Source organism: Scylla paramamosain, chromosome 38 (assembly GCF_035594125.1).
Source record: "Scylla paramamosain isolate STU-SP2022 chromosome 38, ASM3559412v1, whole genome shotgun sequence".
Taxonomy (NCBI): domain Eukaryota; kingdom Metazoa; phylum Arthropoda; class Malacostraca; order Decapoda; family Portunidae; genus Scylla; species Scylla paramamosain.
In genome coordinates, this window is record NC_087188.1 from 6,710,789 (window position 1) to 6,730,268 (window position 19,480).

A 19,480-nucleotide genomic window follows, 5' to 3' on the forward strand; every position below is an offset into this window, starting at 1 on the left:
TCTCTCTCTCTCTCTCTCTCTCTCTCTCTCTCTCTCTCTCTCTCTCTCTCTCTCTCTCTCTCTCTCTCTCTCTCTCTCTCACCTTCACCACTTGATCCCAGCCATTGCGAGAGCCAATGACAGCAATGATCCTTCCCTCCCTCCCTCCCTCCCTCCCCCCCCCTCCCTCTCTCTCTCTCTCTCTCTCTCTCTCTCTCTCTCTCTCTCTCTCTCTCTCTCTCTCTCTCTCTCTCTCTCTCTCTCTCTCCTTTCTCTCTCTCCTTTCTCTCTCTCTCTCTCTCTCTCTCTCTCTCTCTCTCTCTCTCTCTCTCTCTCTCTCTCTCTCTCTCTCTCTCTCTCTCTCTCACCTTCACCACTTGATCCCAGCCATTGCGAGAGCCAATGACAGCAATGATCTTGCCCCGGTAAGAGCTAAGCACCTCCATCTGGGGCCCCATGAGCAGGGTGCCATCAGGACCAAGGGATGTATCAGCCGGCATGTTGATGGCATCAGCCAAGGTGCCACGTGCAAATCTTAGTACATTAAGGAAACATGCTGGCAAAATGGGAGAAAAGGACATTTTCATAAAGCAAACATCAGCTGTATATGACAGACAGTCAGACACACACACACAAACACACACACAAAAGGATACTCTTCTGGTGAGCGTACATCCACCACCAAAACTTTTGCCCGCCCACTGTGGCTTCTCTTATGTGCAAGCAGCTCCAACAGGTCAGCACCACATACCCGAGGACACTTTTCTCTCTTTAGCTCCGGCAGAGACACACCGTCCATCACCTGCAGTTGGTTGTCCATGGAGAGAGGGAATCATTATGAACATGTATGGCTTAATGCAGAATACCAGCATCAAAATCCTAGATCACAATAGTTGCAGAACTTCCATAGGACCTTCCTTTCCACACACACATACACACACATGCACACACTCACAAGGTCCTGCTGGCCAGCCTGAGCAGCATTGTGGGCAGGAGAGGCCTGGCTGGGGTCTGGCCTTGGGCGTTCGTGCTGTCTGAACGTGACAGAGCGAGGCGTGGAGCAGAACACCTGCACAGACTCCCGCACCACTCGCTCCATGTCAATGTCTGGCAATAACACAGCTCAACATCAACACTGGGAAACAATAAAGCAAATTTCCAATACATAAGCACATAGTCAGTGATACAAACAGTCATGACATCTAGATTCATACCCTGATGCAAAGTTCCAATACACTCATATTACTAATAAAAACAGCTTTGACAACAGAATTTCTAATCTAAGTAGAAAAGCAAAGCTTTACTTAGCAAACAAGCTGGCTGTGATCACCTGGCATGTCTGAGAAGAGAAGGATGCACTCATTGAAGCCAAACTGCAGCAGCCTGTCCTTGAGTTGCCGCAAGAGGGCCACACCCACACACAGTGGTAGCGACGCCTCACCCAGCAGCAGAGTGTCCCATAGGAGGAAGATTTTCTGTAGTGGAAACACATCTGGGGAGGGAAGGTGAGAATGTAATTTAAATAAAGCTCAATCAATATGACTATATTAAGAAAGTGATAGATTTTATTGTGATGCTTGATGAGGGAAGTGAATAGACATGCTGGGCTTGACACCAGTGTGTATGTGGATAGTGAAGAATAGACAGAATGAAAGAGATGGAGAGATAAACCATTGACTGATTGGAAGTGAGTGGAAGGGAGGAAAGAGACAAGCAGATAGACAGATAAGTTAGTGATCTAGAGGGAGATGATAAGAATGCTAGATAACTTAATAACAAATTAATACAAGTCAACTACAATTTAATAAACACACCGCATTATCCACTTTACACCAAACTAGTAACAGTCCACAAACAGGCATATTTTCCCTGTCAACACAATCCCACACCCAATGCTAACCTTGCCCCAGTACACAGACACACCAAGAAATACCCACGTGTGTACATGGTGAGGAACCAGGGGATGGCATACAACTCAGGGATGAAGCCAATGTTGTCAAGGTGGTTGAACAGGTGAGGATCGTGGAAGGCTATCATGTGGGAGAACTTGGCAAGGTACTCCTGGATGATGGCGCTGTTGTCCCTCAGGAAGAATTTGTGCAGGTACTTCTCAATGAACCGAGATAGGCAGGAGTAGGCAAGTGCTGAGTTATGGGAGTGAGAAGTGAACTTTAGTGGATATTGTTAGTGTTAGTCACTGGAATATGGAGAGTGATGAGGAGCCTCCATTCCTGTCAGTAATCTTTTATTTATTCTTCAGGCAGCAGTCAGTGAAGTGTGGAGGGAGACCTCTAACTCATGTCTCTCATTTACTGTTACTTTTCCAGTGTACACACTTCTAGTTCAAAGCATGTCATTTAAATAAATAAATAAGTTCACTAACAAAGTAGATGTGCTGAAATGTGGGACACAACCAAAATTATTTCCTTACACTAAATTTTTGTAATTTTTATACTTGCTTCCTCCTGCATATACAAAAAACAAAAACAAAATAAAATAAAATATAAAAGAATATAATGATACTACAGATCATACTTCCTCACAAGGTCAAGGTGGAGAAGACAAACAGAAATACAGAAATATATCAGTTCCTACCATACACTTTTCATTCTTGGCCTGCTTGTAGCCAAGGAAAGCTGAGAAAGAGACACACCAATTCAAGGTACTACAACAACATGGTTATGTAGCATCAACAGAATGAGACAGGGGCATTTTTACCCTCATTATTAAAGTTGAGGTAGAGGAAAGGAGCACAGAGGGAGTCAAGGCCCTGCCAGTACACCAGGTGGGGATGAGACACCACCCAGGCTTTCAGCACCCGGGTGAACTTGGCATGCCCCTGAGGCGACGACAGCAGCTCGTCATACTGGTGGCACCGTGGGATGTCCACCTCAATCTGGGGGTGGTTACAACTTTGATACATCAAGCAAAGTGTTTACCTCAATCTGGGGAATGTGTGGACTTGGTTATTGAAGTTTACATCTCAAGCTGGCAAATGTTTTGGGTCTGCTATATCAGGTAAAGTGTATATCAATATAAGGAATATTTAGGTTTTGTTTTATCAAGTACTTAATCTGGGTAATGTATGAGTTCTGTTATGTCATGCAGTGAAAACACAGACACTAATAATTCAGTAAAACAAAATAGCACTGAATGGGAGCAGTAAGAATGTAAATGAGTCAAAGTTTACTATTAATCTTGATGCATATTAAGTTTTATGTGCTGAGGAGCTGCCTTCTGTAGGTCAACAAGCCTTTTGCAGTCTCCTTTTTTTCCATCTATCTATCTATCTACACACAAAGTAGCCCCAAGCACCACACACTCTTAGCCCTGTCAGCCCTTGATGAACAGCAAAAGTCTTAGTGTTATGTTGTCCTCATTTTCTTGTGTTCTTAAATCAACTGGTACATGCTCTACAACACATCTTCCTCACAGTATTCAATGACCTCATCTAATACAACTCACACTCCATGGCCTGATGCAGCCTACCTGTCTGTCAGTTGGTGTTGGTGTCTCCTTGTCTATCTGCTGGTAGGTGTGAGCCACAGCCCCATCCACATTAAGCAGGGCTGCCCACACCAGGGCTCGGTAGAAAGGTGGTGTGTCCTTCCTTGCCTCTTTCAGAATGCTGTCAGCCTTGTGTGGGTAAGCCTGTTGCAGGAAGGAGTGTCAGCACCAGTGCCTCTACAGTCTACTTGTCTATATTCCTTTCAGTAATTCAGGATCAGTTTCACCTTATTCCAAATACTGTTAGAGGATCTGAATGAGTCAACAATGATGCTTTTTGCAATTGACACATTAAGAAATGTATATCATAGTCATTCACCACAATTATGTCTAAATGCAATTTACTGTGACAAGTGGTAGATGATTTTGTAAAGTTTAACAATTGACTGTAGTAGTGAGTGGAATATGCCAGGCCAGAACCCTGTGTAAAGACAAATATCCAAGCTAATTCACAACCACACTCATCCACAGATTCAGCAATAAAGCACTTCAGTAATTTGCTCTGGATGCTTAAAAAATGCACGTTGCTCAGACACAGCATAGGTCCGCAGGCGATACTTTAATTTCTAATACTATAATTTCTCTCTCTCTCTCTCTCTCTCTCTGAGTCAACGCTTCAGGTGTCATAGAAATATGAAGCAGGAGTTGTTGTTTTCTGGGTGTAAGTATGGCACACACACACACACACACACACACACACACACACACACACACACACACACACACACACACACACACACACACACACACACACACACAGTGGAAGAAGATGAAGCTGGACAGACAAGAGGGCACTCAAAGATCAGGAAGAGTCAGTGTTTGAAGGACATCAAGAAGTAGTTTTCCACAAAGAACTGTGGATATCTGGAATGGTCTAAATGAAGATGCCGTTACAGCACCAAATGTGCATAAATTTAAGGAAATGCTGGATAAATATAGATATGGAGACAGGACACTGTGAGCCCTGTTCGAACCCTGTATTATACCACTAGGTAAATACACACACACACACACACACACACACACACACACACACACACACACACACACACACACACACACACACACACACACTTACAATTTGGGGTGGTTGGAGGGTAGTAAATTACAGAAGAGGTGGAGATGGGTGATGGATGAGGAAGGAAAAGAAAGCAAAGTTATCAGAAAAGAGATTAGGGGGCAGCTGTGTGTTTATGCATGTGAGTGAGTGAGTCTCTCTCTCTCTCTCTCTCTCTCTCTCTCTCTCTCTCTCTCTCTCTCTCTCTCTCTCTCTCTCTCTCTCTCTCTCTCTCTCTCTCTCTCTCTCTCTCTCTCTCTCTATATATATATATATATATATATATATATATATATATATATATATATATATATATACACACACACACACACACACACACACACACACACACACACACATAAAAGAAGTAATAGACACGTGTCCACTCCCTTCATTCATCGGTCATTGTCATAAGACAACCTACCCAGCTGCATCGGCACGCACGTGCGCATGTACACACGCACACACACACGTGCGCCTGCAGGCACCCCCACCCCCACACACACACACACACACACACACACACACACACACACACACTGGGTGACTAGCAAACGACCATAGTGAATCACACACACACGCTCAAGTTTGCCTACATTCACCCTGTTCCTAAAAAGGGTGACTGTTCTAATCCCTCAAACTACCGTCCTATTGCTTTAATTTCCTGCTTATCTAAAGTTCTTGAATCTATCCTCAACAGGAAGATTCTTAAACATCTATCACTTCACATCCTTCTATCTGATCGCCAGTATGGGTTCCGTCAAGGCCGCTCTACTGGTGATCTTCTGGCTTTCCTTACTGAGTCTTGGTCATCCTCTTTTAGAGATTTTGGTGAAACTTTTGCTGTTGCCTTGGACATATCAAAAGCCTTTGATAGAGTCTGGCACAAAGCTTTGATTTCCAAACTACCCTCTTACGGTTTCTATCCTTCTCTCTGTAACTTCATCTCAAGTTTCCTTTCTGACCATTCTATTGCTGCTGTGGTAGATGGTCAATGTTCTTCTCCTAAATCTATTAACAGTGGTGTTCCTCAGGGTTCTGTCCTGTCACCCACTCTCTTCTTATTATTCATTAATGATCTTCTAAACCAAACTTCTTGTCCTATCCACTCCTACGCTGATGATACCAGCCTGCACTTTTCCACGTCTTTTCATAGATGTCCAACCCTTCAGGAGGTAAACATATCACGCAGGGAAGCCACAGAATGCCTGACTTCTGATCTTTCTAAAATTTCTGATTGGAGCAGAGCAAACTTGGTATTGTTCAATGCCTCAAAAACTCAATTCCTCCATCTATCAACTCGACACAACCTTCCAGACAACTATCCCCTCTTCTTCAATGACACTCAGCTGTCGCCCTCTTTTACACTGAACATCCTCGGTCTGTCCTTTACTTATAATCTGAACTGGAAACTTCACATCTCATCTCTAGCTAAAACAGCTTCTATGAAGTTAGGTGTTCTGAGACGTCTCCGCCAGTTTTTCTCACCCCCCCAGCTGCTAACTCTGTACAAGGGCCTTATCCGTCTATGTATGGAGTATGCTTCACATGTCTGAGGGGGTTCCACTCATACTGCTCTTCTAGACAGGGTGGAATCAAAAGCTTTTCGTCTCATCAACTCCTCTCCTCTAACTGACTGTCTTCAGCCTCTCTCTCACCGCCGCAATGTTGCATATCTAGCTGTCTTCTACCGCTATTTTCATGCTAACTGCTCTTTTGATCTTGCTAACTGCATGCCTCCCCTTCTTCCGCAGTGTCGCTGCACAAGACTTTCTTCTTTCTCTCACCCCTAGTCTGTCCACCTCTCTAACGCAAGAGTTAACCAGTATTCTCAATCATTCATCCCTTTCTCTGGTAAACTCTGGAACTCCCTGCCTGCTTCTGTATTTCCACCTTCCTATGACTTGACTTCCTTCAAGAGGGAGGTTTCAAGACACTTATCCACCAATTTTTGACCACTGCTTTGACTCCTTTATGGGACTGGCATTTCAGTGGGCATTTTTTTTTATTAGATTTTTGTTGCCCTTGGCCAGTATCCTTCCTACATAAAAACACACACACACACACACACACACACACACACACACACACACACACACACACACACACACACACACACACACACACGGTGGATATAGTGATGAATTTTAACCACGTAGTGTAGTTGTTAGCACGCTCAGCTCACAACCAAGAAGGCCCAGGTTCGAATCCTGGGCAAGACAAGGCAAATGGGCAAGCCTCTTAGTGTATGGCCACTGTTCAACAAGCAGCAAGTTAAGTACGGGATGTAACCTGAGGGGTTGTGACCTCACTGTGGTCTCAGTTCTCCCCAAAAGATTGGTCACTATGAGCTCTGAGTTCTTTCTGTAGGGTAACGGCTGGTTGGGTTACCAGCAGACGATCATAGGGGAATCACACACACACACACACACACACACACACACACACACACACACACACACACACACACACACACACACACACACACACACACACACACACACACACACACACACACACACACACACACACACACACACACACACACACACACACACACACACACACACACACACACACACACACACACACACACACACACACACACACACACACACACACACACACACACACACACACACACACACACACACACACACACACACACACACACACACACACACACACACACACACACACACACACACACACACACACACACACACACACACACACACACACACACACACACACACACACACACACACACACACACACACACACACACACACACACACACACACACACACACACACACACACACACACACACACACACACACACACACACACACACACACACACACACACACACACACACACACACACACACACACACACACACACACACACACACACACACACACACACACACACACACACACACACACACACACACACACACACACACACACACACACACACACACACACACACACACACACACACACACACACACACACACACACACACACACACACACACACACACACACACACACACACACACACACACACACACACACACACACACACACACACACACACACACACACACACACACACACACACACACACACACACACACACACACACACACACACACACACACACACACACACACACACACACACACACACACACACACACACACACACACACACACACACACACACACACACACACACACACACACACACACACACACACACACACACACACACACACACACACACACACACACACACACACACACACACACACACACACACACACACACACACACACACACACACACACACACACACACACACACACACACACACACACACACACACACACACACACACACACACACACACACACACACACACACACACACACACACACACACACACACACACACACACACACACACACACACACACACACACACACACACACACACACACACACACACACACACACACACACACACACACACACACACACACACACACACACACACACACACACACACACACACACACACACACACACACACACACACACACACACACACACACACACACACACACACACACACACACACACACACACACACACACACACACACACACACACACACACACACACACACACACACACACACACACACACACACACACACACACACACACACACACACACACACACACACACACACACACACACACACACACACACACACACACACACACACACACACACACACACACACACACACACACACACACACACACACACACACACACACACACACACACACACACACACACACACACACACACACACACACACACACACACACACACACACACACACACACACACACACACACACACACACACACACACACACACACACACACACACACACACACACACACACACACACACACACACACACACACACACACACACACACACACACACACACACACACACACACACACACACACACACACACACACACACACACACACACACACACACACACACACACACACACACACACACACACACACACACACACACACACACACACACACACACACACACACACACACACACACACACACACACACACACACACACACACACACACACACACACACACACACACACACACACACACACACACACACACACACACACACACACACACACACACACACACACACACACACACACACACACACACACACACACACACACACACACACACACACACACACACACACACACACACACACACACACACACACACACACACACACACACACACACACACACACACACACACACACACACACACACACACACACACACACACACACACACACACACACACACACACACACACACACACACACACACACACACACACACACACACACACACACACACACACACACACACACACACACACACACACACACACACACACACACACACACACACACACACACACACACACACACACACACACACACACACACACACACACACACACACACACACACACACACACACACACACACACACACACACACACACACACACACACACACACACACACACACACACACACACACACACACACACACACACACACACACACACACACACACACACACACACACACACACACACACACACACACACACACACACACACACACACACACACACACACACACACACACACACACACACACACACACACACACACACACACACACACACACACACACACACACACACACACACACACACACACACACACACACACACACACACACACACACACACACACACACACACACACACACACACACACACACACACACACACACACACACACACACACACACACACACACACACACACACACACACACACACACACACACACACACACACACACACACACACACACACACACACACACACACACACACAGCAAAAAAAAAAAAGAGAGAGAGAGAGAGAGAGAGATAGAGAGAGAGAGAGGAGAGGAGAGAGAGGAGAGAGAGGAGAGAGAGAGAGAGAGAGAGACGGAGAGAGAGAGAGAGAGAGAGAGAGAGAGAGAGAGAGGAGAGAGTGAGAGAGAGAAGAGAGAGAGAGGAGAGAGAGAGAGAGAGAGAGAGAGAGAGAGAGAGAGAGGAGACGAGAGAGAGAGAGTGAGAGAGAGAGAGAGAGAGAGAGAGAGAGAGGAGAGAGAGAGAGAGAGAGAGGAGGGTGAGAGAGAGAGGAGAGAGAGAGAGAGAGAGAATTAGGGCAAGGAATGAACAAGGAAAGGGGGGGAACTGTACCCCCACCCAGTCTCCTCCTCCCTTGTGGAATGAGGTTATAGGATGAAGAGGACAGGGGGGATATGGAAGATAAGAGAAAGACCATAGGGGGGAAACTAGGAAGTAAGACTCTGCCAATGAGATTTCCTCATTCTGGATAGAGGGTGGGGCATGGGATAGCTCATTTATATGACTGGTGGGAACAGGGAAGGTGGGAGGAGTTCTAGAACCTCCCGGACATAATACGGAGTCTGTCAGGACAAGTCAAGACAGAATCCGGGGTCACTCAACAACAACTAAAATAGAATCCAACCTTGATGCCTACGTAGGCATCCTTGTATATTCCACTGGTGCTTCATGATGCCTATGTAGGCGTCATTGTATTGAAGGAGTTAATAGAAATGCTTGTTGGAAGGAAAATGTCAGTATCAATACCACAGCCCTCACTAACATATTCTTCTGCTGTACAACAACAATCCCATCACCTGCAGTAGCCTCTGAAAGGACAGGAGGCGGTGCAGCTGGTACTCCACATCTCGTTCCCGGATTACAAGAGGCAGCTGACTCGTCTCAAGTTCGTCTGTGCCACTTTCTCTGCAACATGATAAAATAACTGAATAAATACATATCTTTGCATACTTGGTTCACAACAAATAATAATAGATGGACAAAACAATAACAATATTTGTCTCTCCTTCTATTAAAGATCTATCTATCTAAATACCAAGTCAGCAATCCCACCCAGGGTGGCCAAGAAAAACCACCACACACTTACACATTATTCACACTCTTAGCCTCAGTACTCCTATCAATTCCACCAAACTACAACAGATACAAATGCAAGTGACAGCCATAAAGACAGGTATCCTTCAGGATCACATTAACCAGTGAGAGGTGACAGCAGGTTGCCCCTCACCCCTGTGTTATGAGAGGGTAGTATTTCTCCGGTGGGATGTGTGCCAGTCTGCTGCGGAGGGTGTGCAGCGGCAGGACTATGGTGGTGGCCTCGAGCTGCTGGCTGTGGCTAATGTCCCCACCGAACACCTCACCCTCCACCACCATCACGCTGCAGACAGGAATTACTGTCATTCCCTCACTTTATTCACAAGTGGCTGCTAGATTTTAAAAAGATAGGAAGAAATTGGCTTTCAAATAAAATGGAATGGACTCAGTAATCAGGTTGTTAGTGCTGTCATCAGGGAGCTTTAAAAGATTAAACAAATTTATGTATGCGGATGATAGGTGGAAACAGGCAGGAGTGTTTCATCCAGGGAATGCCACGTGTATGTCTGATAGCTTCTTGCAGCTTCCCTTATTTTCTCATATTCTTAAGTTTATATTCTTCAATAACAACATCACTGCTTTCCTTTCCTTCACCTTGGCAAAGTCAGGATGGATGGCTTGATCTTTATCAGCTTCTGTTTCTTGAGTTCCTGCTCCACATTGCCGCCTGCCAGCTGCCACAGGTGGTACACTTCCCTCATGCTCCTCTCACTCAGCTGGTCCCTCTTCAAGCTGACCAAAGCAAGGCAAGGCATCTCTCAGTTTCATTCCAACCATCCATCTCTATCTGACACACACACGATTAGTCTCCATTCACTCCTATCCTTGCATTCCCTCCTTGCATGCCTTATACCTCTCCTCCTCAATACTTGACAACCACATTATCAAATCATTATATTCTTTCTCATTATTCTGTAGAAAGAGGAGCATCATTCCACATCATGAAATCACACCTTTAAACGATTCTCAACATAGAATACTCAGTCTCACTAAGTCTTGTCTGTTTCCTATGCCCAGTCAGTAGCTTCTTTATTTGTGCTCTTGTCCATCTACTGACTGGAGTGCTCCTAGGTAAGTCAGGTCAACAAGACAAGTGAATCAGGAGAGAAGAAGGCTGTGCAGTTGTGTGTGGTATTACCGTGGCTTTGTACTGTCCTTCGGAAATTCCAGAGATGCCTCAGTCTCAGCATGGAGTGGGTAGTCAGTTAAGGTGGGCCCAGAGTTCTCCATCATGCTAAACTTTGCCTGGAACCACCAATGCCAGATGTAAATTATCAGGGCTCAGTAGGATTAAGTGTGGTGCATCTCTCTATGGTGGAATATTAAGGGCCAGAGACACCTTCCTCTGTATTTTCATTCCTACAAGATAAAGTGAGAGCTTGACTTGATTAGCTTTCACTTTAAAGATAAATGTCAGTCTTATATACAGAGAAGTAGATTGACAGATAGATAGATAGATAGATATAGATTGACAAACAGACAGATCAACAAACAGACAGATAGACAAACAGATAGGCAGATACATAGATACATAGATATATAGTAAGTAAACAGACAGGTAAGTAGATAGACAAATAAATAAATAGACAGGTAAGTAAATACATAGACAAATAGATAGATTACCTTTCCCTTTAAGATAGATATCAGTCTGGTATACAGATAGATACATACAGTGGATAGATTCTTGAGGATGTATATGTAAAACAACACAGGTTCTTTGAAGCTACACACCTGATTCCCTATACACTGAACTAGACTTATTGGTGTTTTTTCACTCAGGTGTCTCCTCCCTTTCTATTTTAAAAGGAGCAGCTGCAAGCATCTTTCATTATTATCATTAGACAACATAAAATTCAAGCCTTCATATACCCTTCCACCCCTGAATTTTAAAAGTAACCTAAAAAAATAAAGACACATTACTCATGAGCACAACTATATGATAGAGAACATGAACCTTAATGTTAGAGAACATGAACCTTAAAAATCCCTTGAGTTTTAAAAATAGCCTGGAAAAAAAGGCATGCATTACTCATTATCATAAGTATAGAGGAGAGAACATGAACCTTAAAGTGGGCAAAATCAATGAGGCACAGTGATGGGTCCACAACAGGAAAGTGAGGGTGGACAGGGACAAGAGAGGCTGAGAGGATGAAGGGCTGGAGGAGGCGGTGGGAGAGCAGGCTGCGGGGGACAGGCCTCTCACTCGGCCCAACTGTCAGACATAGACTCACAAAGTCCTTCAGCTCCCCTGGCAAACCCTGGAGGAAGAGAGTGAGTGTGTGAGTAAAGAATGAGTGAATGAGTGAGTGGGTGGCAGAATAAAGGTAGATAACAGAACACAGAGATACTGCAGGAAAAACATTGGTAGATCTGCCAGTAATGCTTGTATTGATGACAATGAGATGTATGGAAATAAATGTAACAAGTACTTAAAGACAATAAAGAACAAAATCACAAAATCTTCTCCCTTTTTACATAAATATACATGCATTCAAAAAAAACCTAAGATAATTCAGTAAGTTATTTGTCTTTTTAAAATAAATATACATGATGTTTCCTTTGGCACTCTGTAGGAAGTATCTTACATTTGCATCTGCTGTGGCCTCAGGACTGGAGGTGTGGGGCAGGGAATTGTTTCATTATGAAAGGACAGGTGTAAGCCAGTGTGTGCTGTTGAGCCTTGCTATGAATGTGTATGTTGTGCCATGCCTAAGCTCCTTGGGTGTAGTAGGATGGCCCACAAAACTGTCTTTTTCTATTTGGGGTCGACAGGGCTAAGAGTGTGAATGATATTTGTATGAGTGTGTGATGTAAATGATCTTTGTACAAGTCTGTGATGCTTTGTGGGACTACTAGCCTGGTATGTAAATAGCCTGATAAATAACAAATACAACAAACACTAACAGACAACATACAAGTCTTCACAGCAATGAAAGATACATCACTGAATTCTCCCTCTTGTTGATGCACAACAGTCAAGAACACACACAGAGCATGAGTAAGACCCCCACTCACCTCAAGACTGTGACAGGCATTGTGGGACTGTGCCAGGTGCTGCAGAGGGTTCGGAGAGAGGGCAAGACTCAGCACCTCACCCACAAGCTCCTCCATGTCCTTGCACCTGCAGGAGGAAACACTCATTACCCTCACACTCATGTTTTGCTGTCACTCATCACCTGTTCCTTCCATCCTACACAAGAAGGTTGAATCAAGTTGAGTAAATCACTGGGGGTGTTGGCTACATAGAGGTGGTCAGCCTCACATCACTCATCTTCATTATCCCTCCTCCCACAAAAAAAGCAACTCATGGAAAAATGGACCAGTTACATGCAAAAACAGAATTCCCTTTCTTGGCACATATGCTAACATTGTGCAGTATAGATAAGGGAAGCAAAATTAATATATAACCCAAAATTTGTTTATTATTTATCAAACAAGTGACCTAAGCAGACACAGATGAAGGGATGAAATCATATAAGTATAAAATAAAAAATATAAGGCATGCTATAACACATGCAACACTAAGCTGAGCAGGATTTCAACAGGTTAGACTTTCGATTCAAGTGTGACTTCTAACATAAGACACTTCATACATAAAACAAAATCACCAACGCTAACAACTCACGCCCAGACAGACTCACCCAGAGAAGAAGGTGCAGCCCAGCAGGATCTCGGCCAACACCATGCCCAGCGACCACACGTCCCACACAGGGTTGCCTGTCACTGTGGCACCAGTCACTCCACCACCACCCTCCTGACTCCCTGCCTGCATCAGCAACACCTCTGGGGCAGTGTACTGCACTGTTCTGTTGGGTGAGGGACTGTGAGGCTGTGTTGGTGGTGCTCAAGTCTGGAGTTCTATCTATCTGTCTGTCTATCTACTTAGGTTTCTGTTTATTTCCTATGTAAAGAAAGCAAAGTTTGAAGTTCTATCTACCTAGCCATCTGTCTATCTATATTTATTTCCTATATGGTGGAATTAGTCTGGTGTTCTATCTATCTATCAGTCTATTTATCTATCTATCTAATCCTTTATTTACTGTCAGCATAGTGGAGCTGAAGCTTGGACCTTTGTCTAAACAACCATCTCTCTCTCACATACATGTCCCTAACAATGCACATGTGAAAAAGCAACAGAGTGGGGAACATAACATCAAATGAAGGTAAGATAATGCTGTTCTCCTTGGAGACTGGTACCTCAGTGGGCACTTTTTCTTTATTTTTCCCTTTTTACTTCCTTTTTGTTTCCCTATGCCAGAGTCCCTCTTACATAAAAAAATAAATAAATAAATACAAACACTAATACCAACACCAACAAACAACACAGTGAGGGCAACACTGACCCGAGGGGGAAGGACACAGATGTGCCGGCCTCTGTCATGTAGTAAAGGCCGTAATTGTACAACTTGGCTTGCCCGCGAGGGTCTATCAGGATGTTCTCCGGGCTGAGGGTGCACGCCACGGTGCCAAAGTTGTTCAGGTACACCAGGCCTTGCACCACCTGGGGACACACACGTGGCTGTTACTGTTCATCTGAATACCCAGTGGGCTGTTCTCTTTGGATACTGCCACCTCAGAGGGTCTTCTTTTATGTACTTCCTTTTTGTTGCCCTAGGTCAGAAATCCTCTTGCATAAAAAAAATATATATACATAAAAAAAAATGCTCAGATGCTTGGTACATGCAATTCTCTCAAGTGATAGAGAGAGCAAAATCACTACTATTATCATTATTATCAAGATCTGGAGGGCATGTGAAAAATGAACATCAGAGAAGAGATTGTCTGCAAATACAAAATCAAAGAGACTTATAAAACATCTAGAGGTGTAAGAAAAATAAGGTTAAATGAAATTATAATGATAATGGTGATGATTTTTCTCTTTCATTCCATGCCAGTTTATCATCTTTTATAGTATGACAGATCATTTTTTTTGGTGTTTTATGGTATTTTTCTGTCAAGGGTTTACTCCCTCATCCATTATTGTTAAATATTAACATCATTATCATTATTTTCTGACAATGTGAAAACACCAAGAAGGGATTGCCACAACAAAAACATGATCCACTTGGAAATCAACTTAAAATATTTAACACTTTTTATGTCCTTCCTTACTCTGCTTACTTCCAATTCCTTCCTTCACACACACACACACACACACACACACACACACACACACACACACACACACAGTCCCTCACCTGGTGTGCAAGCCTCGCCAGGCCCTGGGGACTCCTCATCTCTGGGTACTTCTGGGCTGCCACTCGGAGGTTCAGCAAGTAGTACTCCTGTATCACCATGATTCTCTCTGTCCAAGGGAACACAAAGACCTCATCTTACAATGTTGTTTGGTGTTTTGAGCAGGAAACATTTCAGCAACACACAAAGATGTGATGAATAGAAGAAAAAAACATATACAAAGAAAGAAGGGCAGAAAAGTAAAGAAAATTAACTAAAACCCCAAGATGATCACATGAAGTGCTCACCATGCTTGCCACGGTGGATGTCCACATAAGAGCACAGGTGTGGGTGGTTGATGAGCTGCAGTGCCCTGGCCTGCCCATAGATCCTGATGGAGTTGGGTGTGAGAGGCAGGCCGTTACTGCCACACGACTCACTGGGGTGGGCCGAGGCAAAGAAGGTGGAGGCCCCAAGGTGCGCCCGGCCAAGTCTGGGACTGGCTGGATACATGTCTGGTGGTCTGTAAAGGACACCACATCACCTGACTCACAAGAAAATGCCCACAAGAAACAGATGTGTGATGTGTACCACACCAAATGTTGCTCATCTATCTTGTTATTTTTCAGTGGAATAATTGTGGTCAGAAGTCAAGTAACCTTCTGCACTTACTGTCACCATCTTTTGCACTTCCTCTCAGTCTTACATTCTGTGAAATGTAGACAGTCTCTCAAAATCTGACAATTAGTGGATCCTTAGGAGACCTGAGGACTGAAGACGGGGAATATGGAGATAACCTTAGCCTCTTTTCCCAAGGCTAATACTTGCATATCAGATGAAATTAAGGTTGTAGAATATCATGCAATATATATCAACTTCTGGAAACTTGTTGAAGCAAAAAAAAATGAACTGATGTATCACTGTGTGACACAATCCCCTTCTGAGTGCTTGAGAGTCGCTGCTGGCCAACTGGCCAGCTGCCAGAGCTGTGCAGGGCAGGGCAGAGTTAGCCGTTGCAGGAATCAGAATGCTTAATTATTTGAAGTTCTCACTAACCTACCTAACTCCAACCTAATCTAATCTAACCTAACCCTAATTAACTTAACTCTTTGTTTTATTTTTTTATTTTTTATTTATTTATTTTTTTTCACATAATTAAGCAAGAACTTCAAATAACTAAGTATTCCGATTCCAGTAACAGCTAATTCCGCCCTGCCCTGCACAGCTCCGGCAACCGGCCAGGCAGCTAACAGTGACTCTCAAGCACTCAGCAGGGGAGGGTGTCACGTGGGTTGCGTCAGTTCATATATATATATATATATATATATATATATATATATATATATATATATATATATATATATATATGGTAGATTTATAGTTTAAGCCAATGTCCCCAATCTCTCCCCACGGCCCACGGCGTTATTATTAACTTCCGACAAGTAGTGTAATCATTAGAAATGATGTGAATAGTGAGAAGAACAAAATGAGGTAGGTTATTACCACATAGTGTGTAATTGCTTAAACTATAATAAAACCCTAACCTAACCTAACCTAACCTAACAACTGAAGTTCAGGCAACAATACACCATTTATGTTTACCTGTGGACTTAGAAAAAGTTGAGAGCGCTGTGCATTCCCAGGCCTATTGTGGCGTTATTATTAATTTCCGACTAGTGTAATCATTAGAAATTATGTGAATAGTGAGAAGAACAAAATGAGGTAGGTTATTACCACGTAGTGTGTAATGGCTTAAACTATAATAAAACCATATATATATATATATATATATATATATATATATATATATATATATATATATATATATATATATATATATATATATATATATATATATATATATATATATATAATTTTTTTTTTTTTTTTCACAAGTTTCCGGAAGTTGATATATATTGCATGATATTCTACAACTTTAATTATATCTGATATATATTAACTCCGGGAGGAGAGGCTAAGGTTATCTCCATATTATCCCTGAAGGTTGCAGGACAAACACTTGACACAGAGCTTGAGGGTATGGTATATTACTTTACTTTTGATCAAGACTATACCTGCTACTACAGCTCTGTACAGCAAACAGCAACTCAGTGCTTCTGTTATCATGTCTTGAACCTCACTACTACGGCTATTTAAACTTCCACACTCACTTCAGTGTGCTTAGTTTTCCCTCAAATTTAAGACCCTTGATCTGCTGACAATCATACAAAGCCAACGACGAGAAGACAGTCTCACCTCTACTCAGTTAGTCTCATAATACAGCTTCCGTCCCTCCCCACGCATCACCACAACCTCCACACTACCAGCCGGCTCACCTACTCCAGGTCAATATAATTCACTAGTAATTGAGAGCCACAGGTGCAGCACATGTGAGCCTGAGCCAGGCAGCCGTCACCTCCCCCAGGAGCCGCCCATTGTTATTGTCTGGCGCAGATATGGAACCCATGCGACTAAAAGGAAGCGCTGCGCTACCTCGCGGTTATCACTTGGCCTTTACTTCAAATTTATTTGTTTATCTATTTGTTTTGTTTAGTTTAGTAAGTTAGTTAGTTAGTATTTAGTTAGTTAATTTGTTTGTTTGTTAATTAATCGTTATTTATTTATTTATTTACTTGTTTATTAATTGTTTTTATTTATTAATTTGTTTGCATTATTAATTTATTAATTAATTTACTTCAAATTTATTTGTTTATCTATTTGTTTTGTTTAGTTTAGTAAGTTAGTTAGTTAGTAATTAGTTAGTTAGTTTATTTGTTTGTTTGTTAATTAATCGTTATTTATTTATTTATTTACTTGTTTATTAATTGTTTTTATTTATTAATTTGTTTGCATTATTAATTTATCAATTTGTTTATCTTAAGTCTATTGTTGTATTTAGCACCTCCATCATTGTTGTCACCTCAAACATTGTTATTTTTTTTTTATATACTCATCATGCATGTGTATTAAATCTAAAACTTTACTCCCCCACAGGCCATGACAAAGAACATTGTTTACAAGTACAACTTCCCTGACTGAGAACTTTCGAACTTTAACTTTAAACATGTGCTCATGACATGCATGACATGCATGTTATTTATGCTATGTTTCAAAATTCCTGACGCACTTCTAGCACTCTACAGACTGAAATATGTACCAGGATCAAGAGGCATGTTACTCACACTTACCGCTTCATCCTAATGTGTACTGCACGTGACTGCCGGTGTCACACTTTTTTTTACAATCCGTTTTTCTTCATTTCTTTATCTTTTCCCATTACTTATGTCACGTGTATGTTTATGTGCCTCCGTTCATAAGCGATTGCTCTATCTTCGTTTTTTTTTTTTTTCTACTCCTTACAATCCTTTATGAAAATAAGGCATTCTTTCAGTATGTAACTCATTCCCATTGCCTTGGTGGAAGTCATCAGGCTGTGGACTCCTCCTTTGCTGTAAAACTTATACTGAAATTAATGTTTTGTATCTATCTTAATCGTTCCACTTCCTCTGATGTATATTGGGAGAATCGATCATTATTCATCCTATTGTATTTAGGCTCGAGTGCACAATCCGCCAACGCCCTCAAAGA

The 19,480-nt window shown here is 43.1% G+C and overlaps 1 protein-coding gene across 4 annotated transcripts in view; it reads right to left on the reverse strand.

The window, feature by feature from the left end:
• Nucleotides 1-18,385, reverse strand: part of LOC135091640 (TBC domain-containing protein kinase-like protein) — a 19,837-nt gene extending 1,452 nt beyond the window's left edge. The window contains exons 1-18 of one of the 4 annotated variants that reach the window (XM_063989425.1): nucleotides 18,149-18,385; nucleotides 16,201-16,415; nucleotides 15,916-16,022; nucleotides 15,061-15,218; nucleotides 14,359-14,523; nucleotides 13,733-13,838; nucleotides 12,781-12,975; nucleotides 11,856-11,962; nucleotides 11,312-11,449; nucleotides 10,851-11,000; nucleotides 10,420-10,528; nucleotides 3,469-3,630; nucleotides 2,698-2,875; nucleotides 1,917-2,123; nucleotides 1,310-1,471; nucleotides 935-1,086; nucleotides 636-781; nucleotides 348-513 (exon numbers count right to left, since the gene is read on the reverse strand). In XM_063989425.1, coding sequence (XP_063845495.1) covers nucleotides 348-513; nucleotides 636-781; nucleotides 935-1,086; nucleotides 1,310-1,471; nucleotides 1,917-2,123; nucleotides 2,698-2,875; nucleotides 3,469-3,630; nucleotides 10,420-10,528; nucleotides 10,851-11,000; nucleotides 11,312-11,449; nucleotides 11,856-11,962; nucleotides 12,781-12,975; nucleotides 13,733-13,838; nucleotides 14,359-14,523; nucleotides 15,061-15,218; nucleotides 15,916-16,022; nucleotides 16,201-16,405 — 2,613 coding nt within the window. In that variant the 5' untranslated portion in view covers nucleotides 16,406-16,415; nucleotides 18,149-18,385. Of the gene's footprint in view, nucleotides 1-347; nucleotides 514-635; nucleotides 782-934; nucleotides 1,115-1,309; nucleotides 1,472-1,916; nucleotides 2,124-2,697; nucleotides 2,876-3,468; nucleotides 3,631-10,419; nucleotides 10,529-10,850; nucleotides 11,001-11,311; nucleotides 11,450-11,855; nucleotides 11,963-12,780; nucleotides 12,976-13,732; nucleotides 13,839-14,358; nucleotides 14,524-15,060; nucleotides 15,219-15,915; nucleotides 16,023-16,200; nucleotides 16,416-16,564; nucleotides 16,649-18,148 lie in introns of those variants that run through there. The other 3 variants (XM_063989427.1, XM_063989428.1, XM_063989429.1) reach the window with 3 other exon arrangements.
• Nucleotides 18,386-19,480: the final 1,095 nt, after the last annotated feature.